Source organism: Juglans microcarpa x Juglans regia, chromosome 7S (assembly GCF_004785595.1).
Source record: "Juglans microcarpa x Juglans regia isolate MS1-56 chromosome 7S, Jm3101_v1.0, whole genome shotgun sequence".
NCBI lineage: Eukaryota > Viridiplantae > Streptophyta > Magnoliopsida > Fagales > Juglandaceae > Juglans > Juglans microcarpa x Juglans regia.
Genome location: NC_054607.1, coordinates 15,587,443 through 15,612,123, shown reverse-complemented (window position 1 = coordinate 15,612,123; position 24,681 = coordinate 15,587,443). Strand labels below are relative to the sequence as shown.

General features: G+C 37.0%; 1 protein-coding gene across 1 annotated transcript; it reads left to right on the top strand.

Moving 5' to 3' along the window:
• Window positions 1–261: 261 nt before the first annotated feature.
• Window positions 262–3,031, top strand: LOC121240857 (protein SOSEKI 2). Its single transcript, XM_041138384.1, has 6 exons — window positions 262–452; window positions 558–627; window positions 736–851; window positions 975–1,623; window positions 1,790–1,900; window positions 2,767–3,031. Exons 1-6 carry the CDS (start codon window positions 323–325, stop codon window positions 2,945–2,947), a joined length of 1,257 nt encoding a protein of 418 aa, XP_040994318.1. The 5' UTR covers window positions 262–322; the 3' UTR covers window positions 2,948–3,031.
• Window positions 3,032–24,681: the final 21,650 nt, after the last annotated feature.

Sequence of the window (24,681 nt, the reverse complement as noted above, 5' to 3'; positions counted from 1 at the left end):
GCACTGCAAGCATGAATAATATTGATTGATCATCATATTATTATAATCAAGCATGAGGAATATGCTTTGTTCCTGGCTTTTCGTGCAGTAGGCCGGCAGAGAGACAAAGATTTCTCTTGGATTTCTCATGCACTCTCCCTCTCTTACACACATCTTTAATATTATATTTTGAATTTTTGTTGGTTAATGATCTGAGAGACTTTGCTTGAGAATAAAAGGATTTTCCACTTCCTGGTGCTGGTGTGCGGGTCTTTAGTGCAGCAGCAATAGAAGAAGAAGAAGAAGAAGAAGAAGAAGAAGAAGAAGAAGAAGAAGAAGAAGAATGGAAGCCCAAGGAGGAGAAGTGAGGCGTATACACATCGTTTACTTTCTGAGTCACATGGGTCATGTTGAGCATCCCCATCTTATTCGGGTTCAGCATTTCAACCGCAACAATGGCGTCTACCTACGAGGTGAATATATAGTCTGTCTCGAGTTTTCTGTGTCCAATATGGTGGTTTTTCATTAATGGGTATTGATCTGTTTCTTCATATCTGTGAAAAAAAAAAAAAAAAAAGATGTTAAAAGGTGGCTTGCGGATTTGAGAGGAAAAGACATGCCCGAAGCCTTCGCTTGGTCCTACAAAAGGTATATATATGAATGTTCCATATATATATATATATATATATATATATTGTTCCTCTTCAGGACTGATTTATGGAGATATTTAGTTGCCATTTGAATTGACAATGGCAGGAGGTACAAGACAGGTTATGTTTGGCAAGATTTGCAGGATGATGACCTTATCACTCCTATCTCAGACATTGAATATGTTCTCAAAGGTTCCGAGAATATTGTCTCTACCTCTTTTGGTAAGTCTCAAAGATTCCTTCTGATTTTGTTTGAATTTAGTCCAATTTGACCACTCCCATCCTTTCGTTTTACAGTTCTTCCCTTTTCGTTCAAATTCAAATTGATTGCTGCATAAATTACAGATCATCATTCACACAGCGAAAACAAAGCTTCCATATTGAAAAGGCGGCAGCAGCAGCAGCAGCAGCAGCCTGTCGAAGTCCATGCGGAAGACCAACCCCGGCAGCGACATTCATCGAAAGTAGTATCATTTGAAGGGCACCCTGAAACCAATACCTCAACAGATTTCTCTTCTGAAATCAATCAAGAGTCACCTTTATTTGGCTCAGATAGGTCAACATTAACTAACGAGTCACTAAAGCTCGAAGCAGAGATGCATCAACAAGGTGAAAACCTCGGAGATTCTTCCTTTTGTTCCTCACCACCGAGCAAGAAGAATAAAATGAAGAGCAGCAACAAGAAGGAAAAAGCGGAAAAGGCATCGCCTTCTCCATCGTCATTTACAAAGAGTAAGAGCTATTCGAGTGGAGCGTCGAGTATGCTACGCAATTTGATTACTTGTGGTGCTGCGGATACCAATGATGCTGCGTTGATTATGATGAATAGAGCTGACAAAAACAAATCTTCCTTTAAGCCCAATATTGAGGCTGAGATTCGTAAAGGAGAGAGATTGGGAGGGTCTGCAAGGGTTTTTGGGACTACTTGGAATCAACAACAGCAGCAAGAAAACCATCAACAAAAACAACAGCAGCAGCAGCAGCACAATACTTGGTACGTTATGGTCACAACATGCTTATTCGAGAACTGCTAGTTTTATAAAAAGATCTTACAAAAATAAGTCTCACAAATTGATGTGATATGTTGGATCTATTTTACAATAAAAGAGCCTTTTTTTTTTTAATCTCTTCTTTGATTTTGCATGAACTTGGTGATGCAGGAAAAGCTATTATGATGGGGGAGAGGATTCACAGAAGAAGAAGCAGAGTGAATTTCCTAAACAAAAAGCCATTTCAAGTACTTACAAACCAATGGCTTGGCCAAATTGCTCGTAAGTGACTCTAAATTTCTCTTGCTAGTAACAGATTTCAGTGAATACCAATGGTATAATAGTGAATTGAATCGAATGTCCATTTGTTATAAATAGGGTTAAAGGGTAAGAACAAAAACCTTCGGGATTTTCACCATGCTTGACTTCCCAAGCCTGAATTGGGAGCTTGAAAAGAAGCCCAGAAATTCAGGCTGACTCCATCCTATTGTAGATCAGAATCATCAAATGAGATAAGGGGGGAAGCAGAGTCACTGCAAAGTTAGACAAATGCCAAGTGTTCAATGAGTGGGAATCTAGTTGATGTCAAAGATCCAACAGAATGTTTTTTTTTTTTTTTTTTTTGTGATATCGAGAACCTCTCCAAGGCAAGGCCCTTGGGATCCACCCCTGCAGAGTAAATCCTGCCCCATGCACTGCACCCTCGCACCCTCTCCAAAGATCCAACAGACTTAATCAAACTGCAAAGAAAAATGTTTTAAGTCTATAATAGGTGGATCATTATGACGTCCACTAATACAGGGGTCAAATCATGTTGGGTTAACTATATTGTATTGTTTCTTTATTAAAATTTTAGTTTCTATCTATATTCATAATCTATCAATTGTGTTGAAATAAACTATTTTACTGTTATATATTGCTGGGCTCTATCATCATGAGTTGGTTTTTTTAATCAAAGTAAATAACCATATAGAATGCATGTTTTGATTACATAGGGGAATATTTAGATATAAGCCGGGTCCCTTCCGGTCCCTTCCATTGGAATTTCAAGGAAGAGGATGGATTGAGCTGAATTTTGTAATGCATGGCTTGTGAATGAATGCATAAACACCACAAACTGAAACAAAATGCTTCTTACTTAAATGCAGACAATGCAGAAAGTCGTTCAAGCCAGAAAAATTGCATTCGCACATGCAGTCTTGTAAGGGAATGAAGGCTTTGGTAAAGACTGCTACAGTCTCTACTGAGAAGACACCATCCCAAGCAAAAGGATCAATGGCATCTTCCCATAAGGAATCACCTTATGGCTATTTTTTGATGAATGAGTAGTACTGTAACTGTTTTCAGCTAATTCTGTTTATTTTTGAATATTAAGAGGGGCAAAAAGCCTTCAATCCAAAATCTTAAAGTTATATTTCTTTTAAACTAATACATATTGGGAATCTGCATTTAAGGACTGGTAAAAGTAGAAATAAATATCAATATTCAATATGCCTACATTTATTTTCTTAGCTGACTCCTTCATAACAAAATTGAAAATCAATAACATGAGAGAAAAAAAACAGAACAGAACATGTACTTGGAAGATATCATATGTGATAAAGTCAAAACGATATCTGTTCCAACATTACAAATAATTAGGATATAAGAAATTTTATTTGCAGTCCTGAGTGGGGGACTGCGTGTACAGTCATATTGATGAATGGAGGTAAAAGGGGAACAAACATTATTTTAAAAATGATATTATTGTAATTTTAAATTTTTTTTAAAACATAACTGTATGGATTTGCATGAGCAGTCCCCATTTGGGGACTGTATGTAGACTAACTCGACTAGCATTTGACTCCACACTATTGAATAAAAGTTGCTTTAAGATATATGTTGGCATGGTGCATATCTGAATATAAAAGAAATAAGATTTCAAGTAACAGGGCTATTGAAAAATTCCCCAAAAAAGTAGGGTCTGATTTGATAATGATATTAGAGAATTAAAAAAAAAAGTTGCATAATGTGGGATTATAAATTTCAATCAAAGGTTCCTGAAGCTAAGAAGCTATGAGATCATTGACTTGAGTTGTGGCTTGGCATCAGTGCCATATATCCTCAAGCAAGAATATTGATATGGAGACAGAAATATTGAAAGTGCCAACAATCTTGATCCTTCCTCGGAAGCTTTCTTGACTCGCTCCTTTAGCAGCTTTCTTGACTTGATCACTAGCTATAAGTCTTCATGTCAAAAGTCATGCGCACAGGAAGACAAAACAAGAAAATGAACTGCATTATTTATTATCAAATTTCATATGCCAATCGAGTCCCCTCAAGATATGCTTATATATTTTAAATAACTATCTATAGCATTTGACTGCGATCCATTGAAATATAAATATGTCCTGCACAGACAAGGAAACAAGAAAGAAAAAAAACTGTATTTTTATGTAAAGAAACAACATATGGTATGTGAAGGAAACAGCTTAATTGGCTAAATATTGCAATATGAGTACAGACAACTTGATTAAATTCCATCTCCCTATTTTTTTCAAAATACTGTTTCCTGATCTTTTTGGTCAAGTATAGAAACAAACCCACATAGGGAAACACATGTTGATATAAAATCTTAGGGATGATTGCTATACAGCGACAAAGAAAAAGATGCATCTGTTCTTTACTTGTCTTGTTTGGTTACACAGTTTAGATGAGATGAGATGAGATGAGATGTTTTGTTGAAAATTAAATAAAATATCGTTAGAATATAATTTTTTAATATAATTTTTATTTTAGAATTTGAAAAAAGCTGAGAATTTGAAAAACTTATAATAATGAGATGAGATAGTTTTGTGTATCCAAACCGGATAGTCTTTTCCTCTCCTCCCAACATGACAAGTACCTCAAGATAAGATAACACAATATATGTGCAGCAGACTTACAAACGCTTCCAAACACAATGTATGGAATAGATCTACAGTGCATCCAAACACCGAACACAATAAATGTCTAATAAATATACATCGTATTCAATAATGCAGGTAGACAACATGGAACTTTCCAACCACCCGGGTCCAAAGGGAATATGTCTTACGTGGAGATAAGGGAATCTGCGTGGGCATAGTGGACGGGTACGATGACAAGTGGCAAGGTATTGGAATACAAGAGCAGAGGGTGTTTTTGGCTTGGAGTCTTTTAGTGCATTGGCCTTGGTTTATGTAATAATGTAAGACTTTGGTTTATGTAATATTTTAGTTTGTATTCTATATGTAATACTCTCCACATTGTAATATTGTTTACCTATCTTTCCTCTATACCATTAAAATATGATAAATTCTTTAGCCACAAAAAAATTATACAAAAATAATCTACAAACTGATGTGACTTTATATGGTTTGTCAAATCGTAAATTTACTTTTATTATAAAGTAAATCTAGCGGATCAAGTGAAACCATGCCAGTTTGTAATATTACTTTTGTATAATTTCTTTATACCTGTATCACTTTTCTTAAGGGGATATGCTTTGGCATTAGTGGAGGGGCAAGACGACAAGTGGCCCGGTAATGGAGTACAAGGGTAGAGAGTGTTTTTGGCTAGGAGTCTTTCAGCTAGCTGTTTAGGGAATTAGATAGACTGACCAAGAAGCGACCTAAGAGGATCTTGTGCGCAAGGACTCTTAAACAATGCTTGTGATGCCTGTAGGTTTTGCTTGGGATTTCACGGAGATTGAAATATCAAGACATGTAATACAAGGTCACATACCCTCATTCATGACAGTTAGAGATGTAGTGTATCTATCATGTATCTAACAATATGAAATATTTGGAGCGTATATTTTTTTTAGCAACACACAAGTGGCAAAACACTATATCCAAAAACATAATCATAACTCCATCATAGTCATATAAACAAATAATCACAAAATTCGTTCAGAAGACTAAGTTAGATTATTCATAAACAAAAGTAGTGTCCCTAAAACATGTGCCCACTTGAACCTCGAAAGATAAATACTTAGTACATGTTTTGAGATCCTAATCCTTATCCTACACTTCTCGAAATTTCCACGATCTCATCCAATAGTATTGAATTGACTTTTATAAAATGCTTAAATAATATAAAGCAATTCTCAAATGTGAGAAACTCTTCACAATATGGTATCCATTGGGGCTCAGGATTGCACCTCAAAATTCCATCAATACTACTCACTAAATGTATGATAATCTCCATATTAAAGTCAATCAGTTGGAAACATTCATCCAATGTGAACTCTGAACCACTCAGTTCTGGCCACCCCATTCTTATCCTAGTCTAGCTTGGTTCCATCGATCCCTGTCATAGCTTCTATCATTCTGAGGGAAATGTAATTGGGACTAACAAGTGATATTTATAAAATCTCAGCAAGTAAAACTCCTAAGCTACCCCAACAGTATGAATATGCATGTATGATAGTAAATGAAATGTATGCTTCATGACATGAACTCGGATGTGCATGACATGACTTGAAAATAACGTGAGATGAACTCGACTTGAAAATAACATGACTTGACATGAATGTGGCATTACTTTACATGACATGAGACCTTGCTAACCCATACGTGTTTGATTAAAAGTGAACTATAGATGCTCCACGAATCCCTATGGGTCGTGTGCTCCTATCGATACCACATCACATTACAGATATCTGCGCCAGTTGTAAGTATGTCATGATAATTGTATTGATAAAAATGTTAAACATGTAGTTGGCACCACTTGCATTGGGTGTCTAACTTCACTCCAATAATCAATTACTTAAGTCTCATTCGAAGCCTTTTGCCTTTACTTTGTCAACTAGGAGATTCCACAAACTAGTTTAAATATTCCAGTGTGGACAAATGAGATCCACCAAGATAACATCGCATCCTAACATTTGAGGTCATGATAAAAATAAAAGACTCCAAATGACCTAAAAATGTTTCATGAACATACTTAATACTTGTGACATAACATTCATTTCATGTAACAAATAAACATGTAATAGATGACATGGCATGGTATATTATTACAATTTATAATAAGCATAATAACTATGAAAATGTATTCTTACTACCACACATACTTTTTTTTTTTTTTTAGCCTAGCAATGATCCCTCCATGCTGTTTTGCTTTAAGGCCTCCACCACCAACAAGATCTCTACTAAAAGCTTTGAGATTCCCATGCTAACGCACAACTAAAGGCTTCTGAATATAGCAGTTAATTCAATAGCTTCAGCTTCGTCAACCTCATTCTCAATCTTATTAGCTACCATTAACACATTACCTTGGTCATCCCTCAAAATTGCACCAATACCAGATTTATTTAGATCTTCAAAAATGGCCCCATCAACATTTAGTTTCAGCACACCTACTGGAGGGGGCTTCCATTGAAAATGATTCTTCAGCTGGGTACTTGATTTAACTCTGACCTCTATAAAGTGTCTGACCAACACAATAGCATTCTCAGTAACTTTCTTTGGGTTCAACAGCATCTGATCATGCACCATCTTGTTTCTTCTATACCAAAAACTCCATGCCACACAAAAGAAAAGTGGGAGCTTCTCCTTTGATACGTCCTCACAAAACTTCAATGCAACCTCATCAAATTTCATTCTAGCATCAATAACAATGTCTGGCAACATTTATTTCCATATACTCTGAATACAAGCGCAACTAACCAAAGCATGGTGAAGATCTTCACCCTCAAACCCACAGAAATAGCACTGCCCTTCAATTGATACATGTCTTCTTAACAAATTATCTTTTGTAAGGAGCCCATCTTTACAAGCACTCCAAGCAAAGATTTTTATCTTACTTTGCACCTTCATCTTCCATAAAACCTGATGAGTACCAGCTATTGAGGATTCTGCACTATTAGAGCCCAGTCTTGCCTTAATGAATCTGTAACAACTTCTCACACTAAAGGATCCACTTCTCTCATGTGCCCAAATTCTACTATCCATTGAAACTCCTGGACAGATTACTACTTTAAGAATATCAGCCACCACACTTGGATTGAAGAGAGCTCTAAGCTTATTTACATTCCACATTCTTGTACCATCATCAATAAGCGTTGCCACCAAGTCTTATTGTGTATCATCTAGACTAAACACCCCTTATGAAACTAGCTTAGCATGCCTTGGTATCCACTGATCACTCCAAATTCTTATAGTTCTTCCATCTCCAATTCTCCATCTACAACTAGCAAACACCCATTTCTTTGCTTCACATATGCCCCTCCAAGTATAAGATGGTTTATTTCCTAAAACAGCTTGCTAGAAACTAGAATTTGGAAAAATATCTAGCTTTTAACAATCTGAAAATTAGAGAATTTTCATCCTTCATCAGCCTCCATCCTTGTTTAGCCAAGAGAGCCAAATTAAAGACCCTAAGATCTTTAAATCCCATCCCTCCACATGACTTCAACTCACACATTTTAGACCAACTGAGCCAATGAATTTTCCTCTCTTCTCCCTTCTGTCCCCACTAGAATTTAGACATAAGATCCTTTAACTCAGAACACAAGCTTGATGGTAACAGAAAATAACTCATAGAGTAACTTGGGATAGAGAGAGCCATTGTCTTTAATAGCACTTCCTTCCCTACTTGTGATAGCAGTTTTTCTTTTCAACATTGAAGCTTTTGCCAAACTTTTTGTTTAATGGAATGAAAGGCTCAGTGTCTTGACCTACCCACAATTAGCGGAAGGCCTAAATACCTTTCATACTGTTGGATTTCATTATTTCCCCACAACAGTCTTATCTCTTCTTTAACCTCCCTACTGACATTTCCACTAAACACTATGACAGTTTTTTCCTTATTAATTTTTGACCAGACAACGCTTCATATCTCTCTAAGACATCTGGCACTCTTCTGTTCTCCCCTACCTTAGCTTTGCAGAAAATGACACTATCATCTGCAAATAGAAAATGATTGATATTTGAAGCACCCCTACAAATCTTCAGTCCCGAGATCTCCCCTCTCAGCCCAGCTTCCTTTAATAGAGTAGTCAAGCCTTCAGTACATATAAGAAAGAGATAAGGGGACAAAAGGTCCCCTTGTCTCAATCCTCTACTTGGTACAATAGGCCCTTTTGGATCACCATTTATCAGTACAGAAAAAAAAAACTGAGCTGATGTAGTACATGCTCATATGAATAAAATTATGGTTAAACCCCATAACTTCCATCATTGATTTTATAAAACTCTATTCCACTCTATCATATGCCTTACCCATATCTAGTTTCAAAGACATAAATGCCTTCCCCCCCCCCCTCTCTCTCTCTCTCTCTCTTTGTTTTTAGATAATGGACTAACTCATAGGCAATTTGAACATTATCAGTAATTAAATGACCAGGGACGAATGCACTTTGAATCTCCCTAATAACACCGGACAAAACATATTTCAATCTATTGGATAGCACCTTTGCAATCAATTTATAAACCACATTACATAGACTAATGGGCCTATAATCACAACATTTTAAAGGGGACTTCTTTTTTGGGATGAGACTAATGTATGTATGATTTAAAAAGGCTGGAAAAGAACCTGTATTTAACGCATCCAAGACTGCTAAAGTCATTGACTCACCCACCACATTCCAATATTTTTGGAAAAAAACTGGAGACATGCCATCTGGACCAAGGGCTTTTGTGGGATTCATTTGTTGCAGTGTTGCCTTTACCTCTTCTGCAGAAAAAGCCTTGCACAACTCCTCATTCATATTGTTATTCACCCTACCAGCTAGAGGCTCCAAAAAGTTAAGTGAACCCCTTAGACTTGAAGTTGTAAATAGTTTTCTAAAATAATCAATGATGAGTCTATCCCTTCTTTCTAACTCAAGCCAAACCCCATTATCATCTTGAAGCTTCCTTATCTTATTCTTCCTTCTCCTTTGAGAAACCTTCATATGAAAATACTTTGAGTTTTGATCACCTTCTTTGAGAAACAAGACCTTTGATCTTTGTCTTCACATAATCTCATCCCTTTCAAGCCATTTTTGTACTGCATCCCGCTCCAAATCAATTTCCTCTCTGTTGGTCCCCAAACGATCCTTTTCATGAAGCATTAACATGTGCTGTTTTGCTTGAAGGAGCTTTTTTTGCACATGACCAAAATAATGTCTATTCCATATAACCAACTGATTGCCACAAGACTTTATTAGCCCCATCACCTCATTAATTTTTGTCAAAGAAGCACATCTACCCCATGTATTTTTTATAATATCCTCACACACTGGCTCACCCACCCACATAGCCTCAAATTTAAACATTTTCCTCTTTTTTCAAAACCCCATTGTGCCTCCAAATCCACCCATATAGGGACATGATCTGAAAATGCCACCAATCCATGAGTAACAATAGCATTAGGGAACATGTGCCACCATTCAAAGTTGGCCATACCCCTATCTAGCCTTTCACTGATACATTAAGCCTGTCACAACCCCACCCTGGGAAGGGCACAATTGCGACGAACATGCCTGTCCTTTTCTTTTTTTTTTCTTTTTCTAATACCATGCGATCAGCATGAACATGACACATGTGTACTCTAAATTTCTAATATAATAAGGGAAACAACTGATAAACATTCTATTCAACATTCATCCATAAGAGATTCTCAGAGTCCATCCCAACATAAAAACGTCTATACATAAACATAACCCTTCATCCATATAAGGTCGAATAGAATGTTCGACCATAAACATAACCCATCATCCATAAACATAATTGTTCTAGTTAGGGAAGATCCTAAGCGTCTGCCTCTCCCTCTGCAGTAATGCCTTGCTCCCCAGCCTTTTCGTCATTACCTAAACGTTTAAAACATTTAAAACAAAAGTGAGTTGAATACTCAGTAAGCAGTACACTATGCTGTTAACTTATTAATCACTTAATCTTTTCTTTTGAAAACATGCATACATAAACATTTGCTAATCTTGTTAATGCTTTCATGCATAAACAGTTTAACGAATAGGTCATACTTTCATGCATAAACATTAAAGGAATAAGCAATACTTTCATGCATAAACAGTTTAAGAGATAACTATACTTTCATGTTTCACTTTCTTTGGCCGGTACACACTATTACACCCCATGTGTTAGGGTTAGCGGTCTTCCTTTGGACATGGATTCCGCCCATGGCCACAGGTTGATAATCCCTTTCAGTTAGGGGGCAACACTAGGTGGACTACCAGTATTACTTACCAGATATTGCAATTTGCCCATTCCTTTGGTACCATTTTCATTCATATGGCTGTTACGTATTTTCATACAATAAAACATTCATTCAATCATTCATTTCTTTCTTTCATTTATGTCAGTCTTTTCTTTTCAGTTCTTTTCATTTAAAAGTTCATTCATGGAAGAACAACATTTAAAAGCATGAGCTTAACTTCATTTTTCATGGCATCCATAAAACATCAATTCATAAGGATATTTTAACATTAGTTCATAGGAACATTTTAAAACACTTTACTCATGTCATTTAAAGCATCACTTGAAGCATAAGGCATGAGACCTCCATTTTCTTTCCCTTGCAATCAAAATATTTCCACCATCTTTCTTACTCCAATGCACATGCATTTTTATGAACACGATACATTTTCATGCTATACTACATATAGGATTAATCAATAAGTTTCTTAAGAGAGCATGTATGAAAATCTCATGATTTAGAACCTATGTGCATGCATTACCTTATACACAAACACACAAATATAATTGATAGGGTGCTTAACAGAGGCTATTAAGAAAGGGATTGTACATACTATATACATTTACTCTTTCTTTAGAAGAACATTTGGAAGGAGAGAGAGAGAGAGACATTCTTTCATAAAGTGAACTTGGTGTAAGAAGCTTGGTCATAGCTACTTACCTCTATGCTCCTCGATACTTCCATCATCAATATAGGTCCTAATCCAATAAATGACATAAGAGTGTTAATACTCATACAATATTCTTTAGCCCTCCCTTTAAAAGAGAAAGCCATAATATTACAAGCTAACATCCCTCTTATGCTTAATATTAACCCAAATGACTACTCCTCACCTCAACTTACAAGAGAAATACCTTGAATTTTAAGACATGCTAGCTATCGATGAAAATGCTATTTTAAAAGCTTACATGAAAAGTAGTCAAGAATTCATAGGCTTCAAGCAATGTCTCTTTGGTTCAAGCTCACTTTGGGTTGTGGACATTAGAAGATAAAAATCAGGAAATTCTCAACAATTGGCTTTAAAATTGATTTAGGCATCTCAACTTGGCTAAACAAGTTTTAGAAACATGCCATTTAAATGAACTTATGGTCCCTCGTTATAAAATGGTTAGCTTATCAATATTTTGGACTCTTAGATTAGGTAGAATTTAACCAAACGAGGGACAACATAAATTGGCTATTTTTACTTCATGACATGGACTTAGGAACACTTGGACAGCTTTACATATCATAATATATCATGCATAATTAATCTCTTATACCTAAACCAACTATGCTAAAATCTAATCAAATAAGTAATATTTTCTAGTTCAACTAGCATATCCCATTAAAATTGAACATAGCAAAAAGTATAGCAAAGTTACCCATTAAGCAACTTTAAAACTTTAAAACACTCAAGTTTATGCTTTACCCACTTAGTATGTTTAAAGAGCAAGATATAAAATTATAGAACCAACCAAACCAAAAAATTAAACCTCTAGCATCCTAAAAAAAGGATTACCAACCAAACCTCAACACAAGGCACAATACCAACATATATAATTTAAAATCACTTTAATCATCACCTATGATTAAATCAAGTTTAATAACAACATAATATTTTCGAAATATAGGATAATACATAGCAAAACATCCATAGTACCATTTGGTTTGGGCCAAAAAAGGGCATATATATATTTGCAACATATGAATTTAACTATACCAAAACACAAGCTAAAACAACTTAGTTGGCTTTCAAAATTACATCAAAAACAAATGAGTCAAATTAGGATTTTTACCTTACGCTCTTAGCTCATTTCAAGAGGCAAGATAAATGACCAAAAAGTGATAAACCCGTGTAGATGAAGAACAGATGATGGTACTATTTTAAACCCCAAAACCGAAACATCATAGGTAAGAAAAATGGTGAAACTCGAAACTCACATGTAAATCACACTAGGGAATAAATCAAAAGTCTATTACCTTCAATATTTCACCATTTGGAAGATGAAATCAATCTTTAGTTCCAAGCTTTGGGGCAAAACCAAAAATGGTAGAAATGAGTGAGTGTTCTCGTACGGTTTGAAGACGATGAGAGAAAAATGTTTTTCTTTTTCCCTTCCATGGAGTCACAAGGCTTGAGGGAGATGAGAGGAACTTGTTTTCTTGAAGATGAAAAGGAAAGAGGAAGGAAAGGGATGAAGGTGGTTGGCTATGGCTTTCTTGGAGAGAAATATGAAGTTTCTTTCTTTCTTGGGTGAGAGGCCAACGGGTAGGAGAAGAAATGCTTTAGTATTAGTATTAGTTTTGTTTTTTTTTTTCTTCTCTCTTTTTGTTGCCTTAACAGTAGGCTTGGAGAAGGGGTAATGACAATTTGGTCTTTATTTCCTCCTTCCATCACAAGGAAGCAAATGAATGGTGAAGATTCATCCACCTCAAGGTTACTTTTCACCTACCAAATTCATGATAGAGAATAATTGGGCCATTTCCTAAATGAATAAAATTAAAGGACTTAAGAGAAAATATTTCAAAGTCTAAAAAAATAATATCCTTGATTTTTTTAATAATTCATATTTTAAAAATAAAGCATACTCGTCTTAAAATAGAATAATTAAAAGTAATAAAAATCTTTATCTCAAAATATTTAACTTAAACAATTAATAAAATGACGTAAGGACCTATGTAGTAGGACTCAGGTATTACAACTCTACCCCCTTAAAAACAATCTCGTCCTCGAGATTGAATGTACCACAAAGAAAAGGGTGGGATACTTTTCCCTCATACCATCCTCATGCTCCCACGCCGCGTCTTGTTCGGTGTGGTGGTTCCACAACACTTTGGCTGTCGGGATTGTTTTGCTACAGAGCACTTGAACTTTTCGATCTAGAATTTGAACCGGTGCTTCTTCATAGGACAAATGCTTGTGTACTTGAAGGGCTCATACTCGATCACATGGGAGGGATCATGCACATACTTACAAAGCATTGAGATGTAAAATACGTTGTGCATGGCTGAGAATTGTGGAGGGAGTGCAAGTCTATAAGTCACTGCTCCTACTCTTTTCGGGATCTTAAACAGGCCAGTAAATCTTGGAGTTAGCTTGACTTTCTTTCCAAACCTCATCACCCCTTTCATGGGAGCTACCCTTAGAAATACTCTATCCCCAAATTCTTTTGCACACTTCTACAGAATGTTGATGTGAACTGCAAATCTTGATCCAGCACAATCTTGGATGAAATCCCATATAGTCTGACTATCTCCCGGACATACTGTTCTACCAATTTGCTCATTGAATAGGTTCTCTAAATAGGATGAAGTGAGCTATCTTGGACAACCTATCGACGATCACCCATGCTGAGTCTTGTCCGCCCAGGGCTTTAGGAAATCCTGTCACAAAGTTCATGCTAATCTTGTCCCTTGGCCAAACTGGGATCGACACTAGTCGTAGTGCTCCTGAAGGCCTTTGATGCTCGACTTTAAGCATCGGGCACGACCAACATTGAGCTACAAAATTACATACATTCCTTTTCATTCCGCTCCACCAATAGTATTGTCACAGGTCTCAATACATATTGGTGCTACCCAGATGCACTGTGTATAAAGACCTGTGTGTCTGCCTCAATAGTAGATCCCGTAATTCTTTCTCTGCTGGTACACAAAGTCTCCCCTTGAACTGCAGGGACCCATCTTCAAAAACCATAAAGGCGAGCTGTTTCCCTTCTAAACCTCTGTCTTGATCTTCTTGAGGTTGACATCTTTACTCTGAGCAGCTTTAATCTAGTTCGATACTGTCAGACTAAGAACCAGGGTACTTAACCTCACCTGTACATCCCTCACCATCTCCACTCCTAGCTTCTCCATGTCCAGGAGAATGAATTTCTAAGGGTGTACATGCTTGCAAGGGTACCAGAAGAAGACTTCCTATTGAGGGTATCTGCCACAACAGTAGCCTTGCCGGGATGGTAGTTGATGGTACAGTCAAAATCCTTTATCAGCTCCAACTGCCTGCGCTGTCTCACATTTTATTCCTTCTGGGTGAAGAAATATTTAAGACTCTTATGATCCGTGTAGATCTCACAGCACTCCCAATACAAGTAATGTTGCCAAATCTTTAAGGCGAAGACAACTGCTGCTAGCTCTGGGTTGGTTGCACTCATAATCTTTGAGTTGGCATCAGGCATATGCTACAACTCTCCATCAGGACACATCCCAACCCTTGGTGTGACGCGTTGCTGTATATCACGAAACCACCTGTACCTGAACGTATAGTTAGAATAGGCGCCGTCACAAGCATCTCTTTCCTGGAAGCTTTTCTCACACTCCTCAGTCCATATAAATTTTTCCCCTTGCCTGGTGAGCTTTTTCATGGGGACTGCAATGCAGGAAAACCCTTCAACAAATCTCTGGTAATACCATGAAAGACCCAAAAGCTCCTGATCTCTTGACCGTCTTAGGTCTAGGCTATTCTACAATTGCCGCTACCCTCAAAGGACCCACATAAATCTCATCTTTCGACACTATGTGGCCAAGGAAAGAAATCTTATGTAGCCAAAACTCACACTTACTAGTTTCGTACATAATTTCTTCTCCCTTAAAATTTGTAGGACCACTTCCAGGTGCTTTACATGCTCCTCCGGTTTCTTAGAATAAATTAAGATATCGTCAATAAATACGATAACAAACTGGTCAACATACTCTTGGAATATACGGTTAATTAAATCCATGAAAGCCGCTGGAGCATTAGTCAATCCGAAGGACATTACTATAAATTTGTAATGTCCATATCTTGTCCTGAAAACAGTCTTAGGGGCATCTTCTGCCTTAATCTTCAACTGGTAGTATCCGAACGGAGATCAATCTTCGAGAATACCTGTGCTCCTTGAAGTTGATCGAACAGATCATCGATCCGAGGTAACGGATACCGATTCTTAATGGTCACTCTGTTTAGTTCTCTATAATCGATGCAAAGGCGCAACGATCCATCTTTCTTTTTCACAAAGAGGACTAGTGCTCCCCATGGTGACACACTAGGGCGAATAAAACCCTTCTCCAATATCTTCTACAGCTGATCCTTAAGCTCCTCGAGCTCTACAGGTGCCATCCGGTAGGGTGTTTTGGAGATCAGAGTCGTTCCTAGTAGAAGATCTATTGAGAACTAAATCTCTCTATCTGGAGGTAAGCTAGGTAGCTCATCTGAAAAGACATTGGGGAACTCTCTCACTACCTCGATATCCAAAAGCTGAGGCTCATTTGGTTGAGACATAACCAAATTAGCAAAGAATCCCACGCAACCCTTCTTCAGCATCTCGGTTGCCTTTAGCGTGGAAACCATCTTGGCTTAGGGCGCTTACCCACTACACAGAAGCAGAACTCTGTCTCACCCAGACCACTGTCTTCTCGGAGCACTCCATGCAGGCATGGTGCTTAGACAACTAGTCCATGCCCAAAATGGCATCGAACTCCTCCATGTCGAATAGGATTAAATATGCAAGGAGGTGCCAACTTCGTATCTCTATTGCGCATCCTTTTAATACAGAACTACAATTTACAGAGTCTCCAAGTGGAGTAGAAACGGACATCACACACTCCAAGGCCTTAGGGGTCCTTTTACTTAAACAAGCAAACTTAAGGGATATGAAGGAATGTGTGGCAACAAAATCGCCTAATACTAATGTACGATGAGGAAATAAGAGGAAGAACCGGTCAATGAAAGCTTCTTTAAATATCGCCTATGAAATTGGAGTTGCCTCACTTAACTCTTGCAGAATAAGCCCATGAGTAGACTTCCAACGCCGTTTGCCATGTCAAATAAGTTGTAAGCAGCGAATTCCATCTTCTTTCATTTCGAACACAAGACTACGACACAAGACTACGCAGAAGATCCTCTCTAGGCGCTCAATCCAGTTGTCAACATCTGCTTCGCTATAGTTGCCATTAAACATTGGAGGGTGTAGTCTACCGAATAGTTCAAAGGTTGTTGAATGTTAGGTTTGCCTTTGCATCTCAGTTTGTCCATCAATAACTATCTCTATCAAGCATGCAACTGCATTGGTGAGGTCCCTCGTATCTCTGGGAACCTCTTGCTGATTCTCTACACTATGGGAATGGGGTCGCCCCCAACATCTATCTTTCTTAGTATTGCCTATCGGTGCCATACTAAAACACGTATAATAGTAACAATAGCAATGGACTCATGTGAAACAAATATGTATGATTTGCAATCATTCTAACATGATTCATGATACTCAATAAGAAAATACCTTTTAAACTTGTTGTGGAGATTGACATACTTTAAAGAGAGGACTTCAGCTTAGTTCATCCTTAAAGTCTACAGGACCTTATAACCTTTTGCTCTGATACTAAGATTTGTCACAACCCCGCCCTGGGAAGGGCGCGATCGCGACGTACATACCTGTCCTTTTCTTTCTCTTCTTTTTTTTTTTCTTTTCTTTTTCTAATAACATGCGATTAGCATGAACATGACACACGTCTACTCTAAATTTCTAATATAATAAGGGGAACACCTGATTGACATTTATTCAACATTCATCCATAACAGACTCTCAGAGTCCATCCTAACATAAAAATGTCTATACATAAACATAACCCATCATACATATAAGGTCGAATAGAATGTTCGATCGTAAACATAACCCATCATTCATAAACATAACTGTTCTAGTTAGGGAAGATCCTAAGCATCTGCCTCTCCATCTATAGTAATGCCTTGCTCCCCAGCCTTTTCGTCATTATGTGGACATTTAAAACAAAAGTGAGTTGAATACTCAGTAAGCAGTACACCACGCTGTTAACTTATTAATCACTTAATCCTTTATTTTGAAAACATGCATATATAAACATTTGGTAATCTTGACAACGCTTTCATGCATAAACAATTTAAGGAATATGTCATACTTTTATGCATAAACATTGAAGGAATAAGTAATACTTTCATGCATAAACAGTTTAAGAGATAACTCTACTTTCATGTTTCACTTTCTTTGGCCAGTACACACTATTACGCCCCGTATGTTAGGGCAAGCGGTCTTCCTTTGGACCTGGATTCCGCCTGTGCCCACAGGTTGGGATTCCCTTTCAGTTAGGGGGCAACATTGAGTGCACTGCCAATACTACTTATTCGGCATTGCAATCTGCCCATTCCTTTGGTACCCTTTTCATTCATATGGTCGTTACGTATTTTCATACAATAAAACATTCATTCATTCAGTCATTTCTTTCTTTCATTCATGTCAGTCCTTTATTTTCAATCCTTTTTATTTAACAGTTCATTCATGGAAGAACATCATTTAAAAGCATGAGCTTAACTTCATCTTTCATGGCATCTATAAAACATCAGTTCATAGGGACATTTTAAAACTCATTTAAAGCATCACTTGAAGCATAAGGCATGAGACCTCCATTTTCTTTCCTTTGCAATCAAAATATTTCCATCATCTTTCTTACTCCAATGCACATGCATTTTTATGAACAAGATACATTTTCATGCTATACTACATATAGGAATAATCAATAAGTTTCTTAAGAGAGCATGTATGAAAATCTCATGATTTAGAACCTACGTGCATGCATTATCTTATACACATACACGCAATTATAATCGATAGGGTGCTTAACAGGGGCTATGAAGAAATGGCTTATACATACTACATACATTTACTCTTTCTTTAGAAGAACATTTGGAAGGAGAGAGAGAGAGAGAGACATTCTTTCATAAAGTGAACTTGGTGTAAGAAGCTTGGTCATAGCTACTTACCTCTATGCTCCTCGATACTTCCATCATCAATATAGGTCCTAATCCAATAAATGGCATTAGAGTGTTAATACTCATACAATATTCTTTAGCCCTCCTTTTAAAAGTGAAAGCTACGACATTACAATCTAACGTCCCTCCTATGCTTAACATTAACCTAAATGACAAATCCCCACCTTAACTTACTAGATAAATAACTTGAATATTAAGACATGCTAGCTATCCTTGGAAAGGCTATTTTAAAAGCTTACATGAAAACTAGTCAAAATTCATAGGCTTCAAGTAAGGTTTCTTTGGTTCAAGCTCACTTTGGGTTGTGGACATTAGAAGATAAAAATTTAGAAATTCTCAACAATGGGCTTTAAAACAGATTTAAGCATCTCAACTTGGTTAAACAAGCTTACGAAACATGCCCTTTAAATCAACTTGTGGTCCCTCATTATAAAAATGTTAGCTTATCAATATTTTGGACTCTTGGATTAGGTAGAATTTAACCAAATGAGGGACAACATAAATGGGCTATTTTTACTTCAAGACGTGGCATGACATGGACTTAGGAACACATGGACAGCTTTACATATCATAATATATCACGCATAATTAATCTCTAAAGAGCAAGATATAAAATTATAGAACCAAGCAAAACCTTTAAACCAAATCTCTAGCATCCTAAAAAAAAGATTACCAACCAAACCTCAACGTAAGGCACATGATACCAGCAAATATAATTTAAAATTACTTTAATCATCACCTATGATTAAACAAAATTTAATAACAACATAGTATTTTTGAAATATAGGAAAATGCATAGTAAAACAGCCATAGTACCATTCGGTTTGGGCAAAAAGTAGGGCATATATATATTTGCAACATAGGAATTTAACTATACCAAAACACCAGCTAAAATAACTTAGTTGGCTTTCAAAATTACATTAAAAACAAATGTGTCAAATTAGGGTTTTTACCTTAAGCTCTTAGCTCCTTTCAAGAGGCAAGATAGAGGACCAAATAGTGGTAAACCTGTGTAGATGAAGAACAGATGATGGCACTATTTTAAACCCCAAAACCGAAACATCATAGGTAAGAAAAATTGTGAAACTCGAAACGCACATGCAAATCACACCTTCAATATTTCACCATTTGGAAGATGAAATCAATATTTAGTTCCAAGCTTTGAGGCAAAACCAAAAATGGTAGAAATGAGTGAGTGTTCTCGTACGGTTTGAAGAGGATGAGAGAAAAATATTTTTCTTCTTCCCTTGCCATGGAGTCACAAGGCTTTGGGGAGATGAGATGAACTTGTTTTCTTGAAGATGAAAATGAAAGAGGAAGGAAAGGGATGAAGATGGTTGGCTATGGCTTTCTTGGAGAGAAAGATGAAGTTTCTTTCTTTCTTGGGTGAGAGGCCAATAGGTAGGAGAAGAAATTCTTTAGGATTAGTATTGTTTTTTTTTTTTTTTTATTTCTTCTCTCTTTTTGTTGCCTTAACCGTAGGCTTGGAGAAGGGGCAAGGAAAATTTGGTCTTTGTTTCCTCCTTCCATCACAAGGAAGCAAATGGATGGTGGAGATTCATCCACCTCAAGGTTACTTTTCACCTACCAATCCAATGGTAGAGAATAATTGAGGCATTTCCTAAATGAATAAAATTAAAGGACTAGAGAGAAAATATTTCAAAGTCTAAAAAAAATAATATTCTTGATTTATTTTAATAATTCATATTTTAAAAATAGAGCTTACTCATCTTAAAATAAAATAATTAAAAGTAATAAAAATATTTATCTTAAAATATTTAATTTAAAGAATTAATAAAATGACATAAGGACCTATGTAGTAGGACTCGGGTATTACAGAGCCTTCTACAATTACACCATGTAAAAGGATACCCTTTAAAACCCAAATTCCTCAAACTACACTCTTCCATCACCTCCCTAGAAGATGCTATTTGCCTCATAGGACGAGGCCCCCACCCTCTTCTCATGATGATGTAAGGCCTCATTAAAATCCCTTAGAATCAACCAAGGATCTCCATTGTTTCGGCAAATCAAATCCCACGTTCTGTGTCTAAGGTTCGAGTCTGGATTTCCATATATGCCAGTTGAAAACCAATACCCGTTTCTCACAGTATCACATTTAACCACAGCATCGATATGCGAATTAAAGAAATTTATAATAGATAAATCTATATCCCTCCCCCATAGCATTGCTAAACCCCTTTTCCTTCCACAAGAGCCAATCGGTAAACATTTTAAAAAACCTTATTTGTACTTACAGTTCTCGAACTCACGGACCGTGAGTCTAGTTTCCTGCAAGAACAACACGTCGAGACCTTCCCTCTTAATCAAATCACAGAGGGTTCGAATGCCCCATGGGTTCCCAAGCCCACGTGCACTCCAACTCATAATCTTCATTGCTCCCAGTGGTGCTGGACCCCAGCCGCTACTGCTCTATCTGCTATTGAGACATCATCCCTATCCGCTGCAGACTTGGTGATGATTCACCACCACGCATACTTAAATACACCAAGTTTAACTTAGAAGCTAACTTACAGTTATGTTGCGTAACGTACAATGAAGCGTAAATAAGTGAGAACTAAAATGAGATATTTTTCTACGGTTAGAATATCTCACTATATTCTTATAAAACTAAAACTTACTAACTTAGGGCTAAAATTGCAAAGTTTCCCTTCTGCTTGTGAGAAATTACAATTTTTTCCCTAAAATAAGGATTTTGCATATAAACTCCAAAACTCATAAACTTATGTTAGTTTTATCGAATATCAACTCATAAAAATTTAAAACAAACACAATTATGAGAAACATGCATAAGCCGAACCACTCATAGGCCAAAAACCAAACTTTTGTTGCTACTTGGCCTTCCAACATACTAACATACTGAAACCGATTTTATCAACTCTCAAAATCCTTGGTTATAAAACCATGATAAGACATCAGTTTACGCATTTCATGAAAAACTTAACTCACTAAAGAAAATGCCAAAACATTAAGATAAGGTCAAATATAACCAACTCCTGATGTCCTTGGTCTAATACTTCCAAATCAACTCCAAGGATTCCAAATTTCCATAAACACCCTTCTAACATGCTAATCATTCAAAAGTAGGTGATATCATGACTGACTAAACAATCAAAAAACACAAAATACAACTCAACACAATCAGTTTGCACAATGACCATGAAATCCAATATATCATGCTTTGGACTTGAATCAAAGTGACTAGATCCTTTATCTTTGCAATAAAACTTGAGGTAACACAACCATATACCTCACATTCAAGTCCTAACTAGATGTAAGCATTAAATATAGTATGTCATGCCAAATATTTTATCAAAACAAGTCATCATACCCGAGAGCCTCTTGATTGAGCTTAAACCAAACTCTTGGATGTTCAACATAATTCTAACGAAGATCTGAACCAATATTCTCCAAAAATAAACTCTCAATCCATGGATCAAAGTCTCAATAACATCATATACGAAAATCAAAGCCATAGGATTAAGTTTATAGAGCCAAAATCACAAACTACTCCAAAACAGAAACTATTTTGAGCCAATCATTCTCTATTACTTTGTAATCATGCAAAAATCTTTCATAAAAATACTAACATGATTTGAATCCAATCTTAAGTTGCATATACATGTTAACACTTCACCATAGCAAGATCTACTCATCATTTCACCAAAAGCTCTCAAAGTTTCACACAAACATTAAAATTGTCAACACCTAGAACTTTCCATCATCAAACCAAACTTTCACCCATCAAAAGGGGGTTGGAATGCAAGAACGGAATTGCCCAAAAAAACTACCTCTCAACTCTCTCTCAATTTGCTCTATTAAAACAAGTGAAAAGGTGCTAAGTGTGGAATGAAATTGTAAGGGGTGTTGGGTGTATAGGAGGGGCTGACTTAGGGGTCCAATCAACGACTTGCCCTGGGGTCCTTCCATAAGGTAGATCGGGTTGTACCGGCATACTCTTTGAATCTAAAACTTTTGGTGGCTAATCTCCCAAAACTCTTAGGAAAAATACAAGTGACACACATCATTAGTTCTTGGAATTCAGTTGGAAGATTTTTTTCCATACGCAGCTAAATTCACTTTCTTTACTACCTCACATTCCTCTTCATAGGTGGTACCTTGATAGTCGTTCAGTTACTAGTCCAAACTCAAGGCTTTGTCTCATATGGTTGGTGTAGTTCATCTATTCAACATGAGTTATCCTTTATCCTGACCGTAATCAAAAGGATATGTTCCTACTGTTCACACAAAACCTCAGGATCAAGACTTTACTCTCCCCATATTTGTCTCCAATATAATGCTGACCTATGTTTCCACTAATACAGTACTTTGCCAGAGGCCACTTAATGGCAGTTGGGAAACTACTATTATAAGTAATCCTACTAAGGCCAAAAGTTTCTCCCAATTACCTTACTTTTCAGGTCTAAACTTAACCACATCCTCTACGTTGGATAATTCGTTCCATTTGTACATCCTCAGAATCAAAACAAACTCTATTACATGGAATACTATTTAATCAACCTTCAATATCCTTCTTCTTACTTCGAAGGGGTATTCTATGTCTACACCGGTACAAGTAGTGGTAGTTCTAACGAGAATTGTTACTCTTATCTCCTGGTTAACAATTCGGCTTGCAGACTGAGCACTCATGCAATGTCGTAGTCACTAAAACCACTGATGCACTTGAATCAAACAACGTATAAGCTACACATACCTTGATGGCTTGGCACTGCCTAATGTTAATCATAAAGCAAATACTACTATTTATTGTAGTCTAACAAATCTTAGCTAAGCTCAAAGATATAAGGGTCTAGAGAGATACCGGTGATGATTCTCGTCTTGAAACACCGATAGTCTCTTATTGTATGGCCTGGTTGTTTACACTTAAAGTAAGTTCCCTTAGTGATCCGACTTTCTTCGGTATGGTTTTTGCCGCACTTCTTGCAGTATGGATGGGTGGCCGGTTTCTTTTTCTTGTTGGGAACAATCCCATTCTTTTGAGCTCTCTTGGGATAGTTTTTGATCAGGTGGTTTCTACCGCACATTCCACTTATTGGGTATGTAGTCGACATCTGACTCATGCTGGCGATAGCTTTATTGCTCCGAGGCTTAGAGGGGCAGTCTTTGTTGAGATGATCCTGTTGGCCACACTCGACGCAAGTCCCACTAGCATGTCTACATTCGCCTCCATGCTTTTTGCCACACTCTATAGACAGGTAACAAAATTGGCATTTGTTCCCCAATCATGTCGTCTTTTCCCCTGCCATTCCAGTTACCACTATTTCGTTATTTGAGCTTCCACTGATAGCATATGGGCTAGCTCTCTTTCTTTTTGAGCTAGTAGGGGTAGCTAAGCCTTCATACATGGCGTTTGCAATAATTGCCACATTAATCAGTTCCTGAAAATCATTGATTTGAAGACGGGTCACCATGCGGCGAATCCGTGGCAGTAAACCTCCTTGAAACTTTCGTGCCCGCATATTCTTTGTGGTAGTTAGATATGGTGTGAATCCTTTGAGTTCCATGAATTGGATAGCTTATTATTCCACCATCATGTTCTCTTGCACCGAAGACTTGAATTCTAGTGCCTTTTGTCATATAACCGATTATGGAAAGAATCGATTTCCTAACCCTTCTTTGGATCCTTCCTCAATCCGTGCAATGATGTTTCCTAATTCTCTTGTCAAAAGATGTTGTTGCTGACTCTAGAATAGTTCTTGCTCAGTTTCATCATTCTTTATAGTTGACGGACAACCTCTATCACGTCATGTCCTCCATCCATGGAAGGGTGTTGTTCATCTTGATTATCCCCTTCGACTAGATTTCTTGTCAGGCTACTACAAGCCATGTGTTTCGTTCTAAGACACACAGGGTCATGTGTGTCAAACTAAGAATCCAATTAAACAATTCCACAATTCAAGCTTATACAAAAGCACTAGTATTCTGATTATGCCCAAACTAGTACGCGGTGTTATAATATAGTTTCGAGTGTCGATCCACAGGGAGTCGGAAGAAACACAACAAGACACAAGCTTAAAAGGAAATATCAAATTACGATATGACAAGAATCTGAAAA

Excerpts from the sequence above, each read along its gene's own strand:
- LOC121240857 (XM_041138384.1), top strand. The coding sequence starts at position 323 with ATGGAAGCCCAAGGAGGAGAAGTGAGGCGTATACACATCGTTTACTTT. Across the intron at positions 628-735 it reads TTCGCTTGGTCCTACAAAAG|GAGGTACAAGACAGGTTATG; the intron begins GTATATATATGA and ends TGACAATGGCAG. Across the intron at positions 1,624-1,789 it reads CAGCAGCAGCACAATACTTG|GAAAAGCTATTATGATGGGG; the intron begins GTACGTTATGGT and ends TTGGTGATGCAG.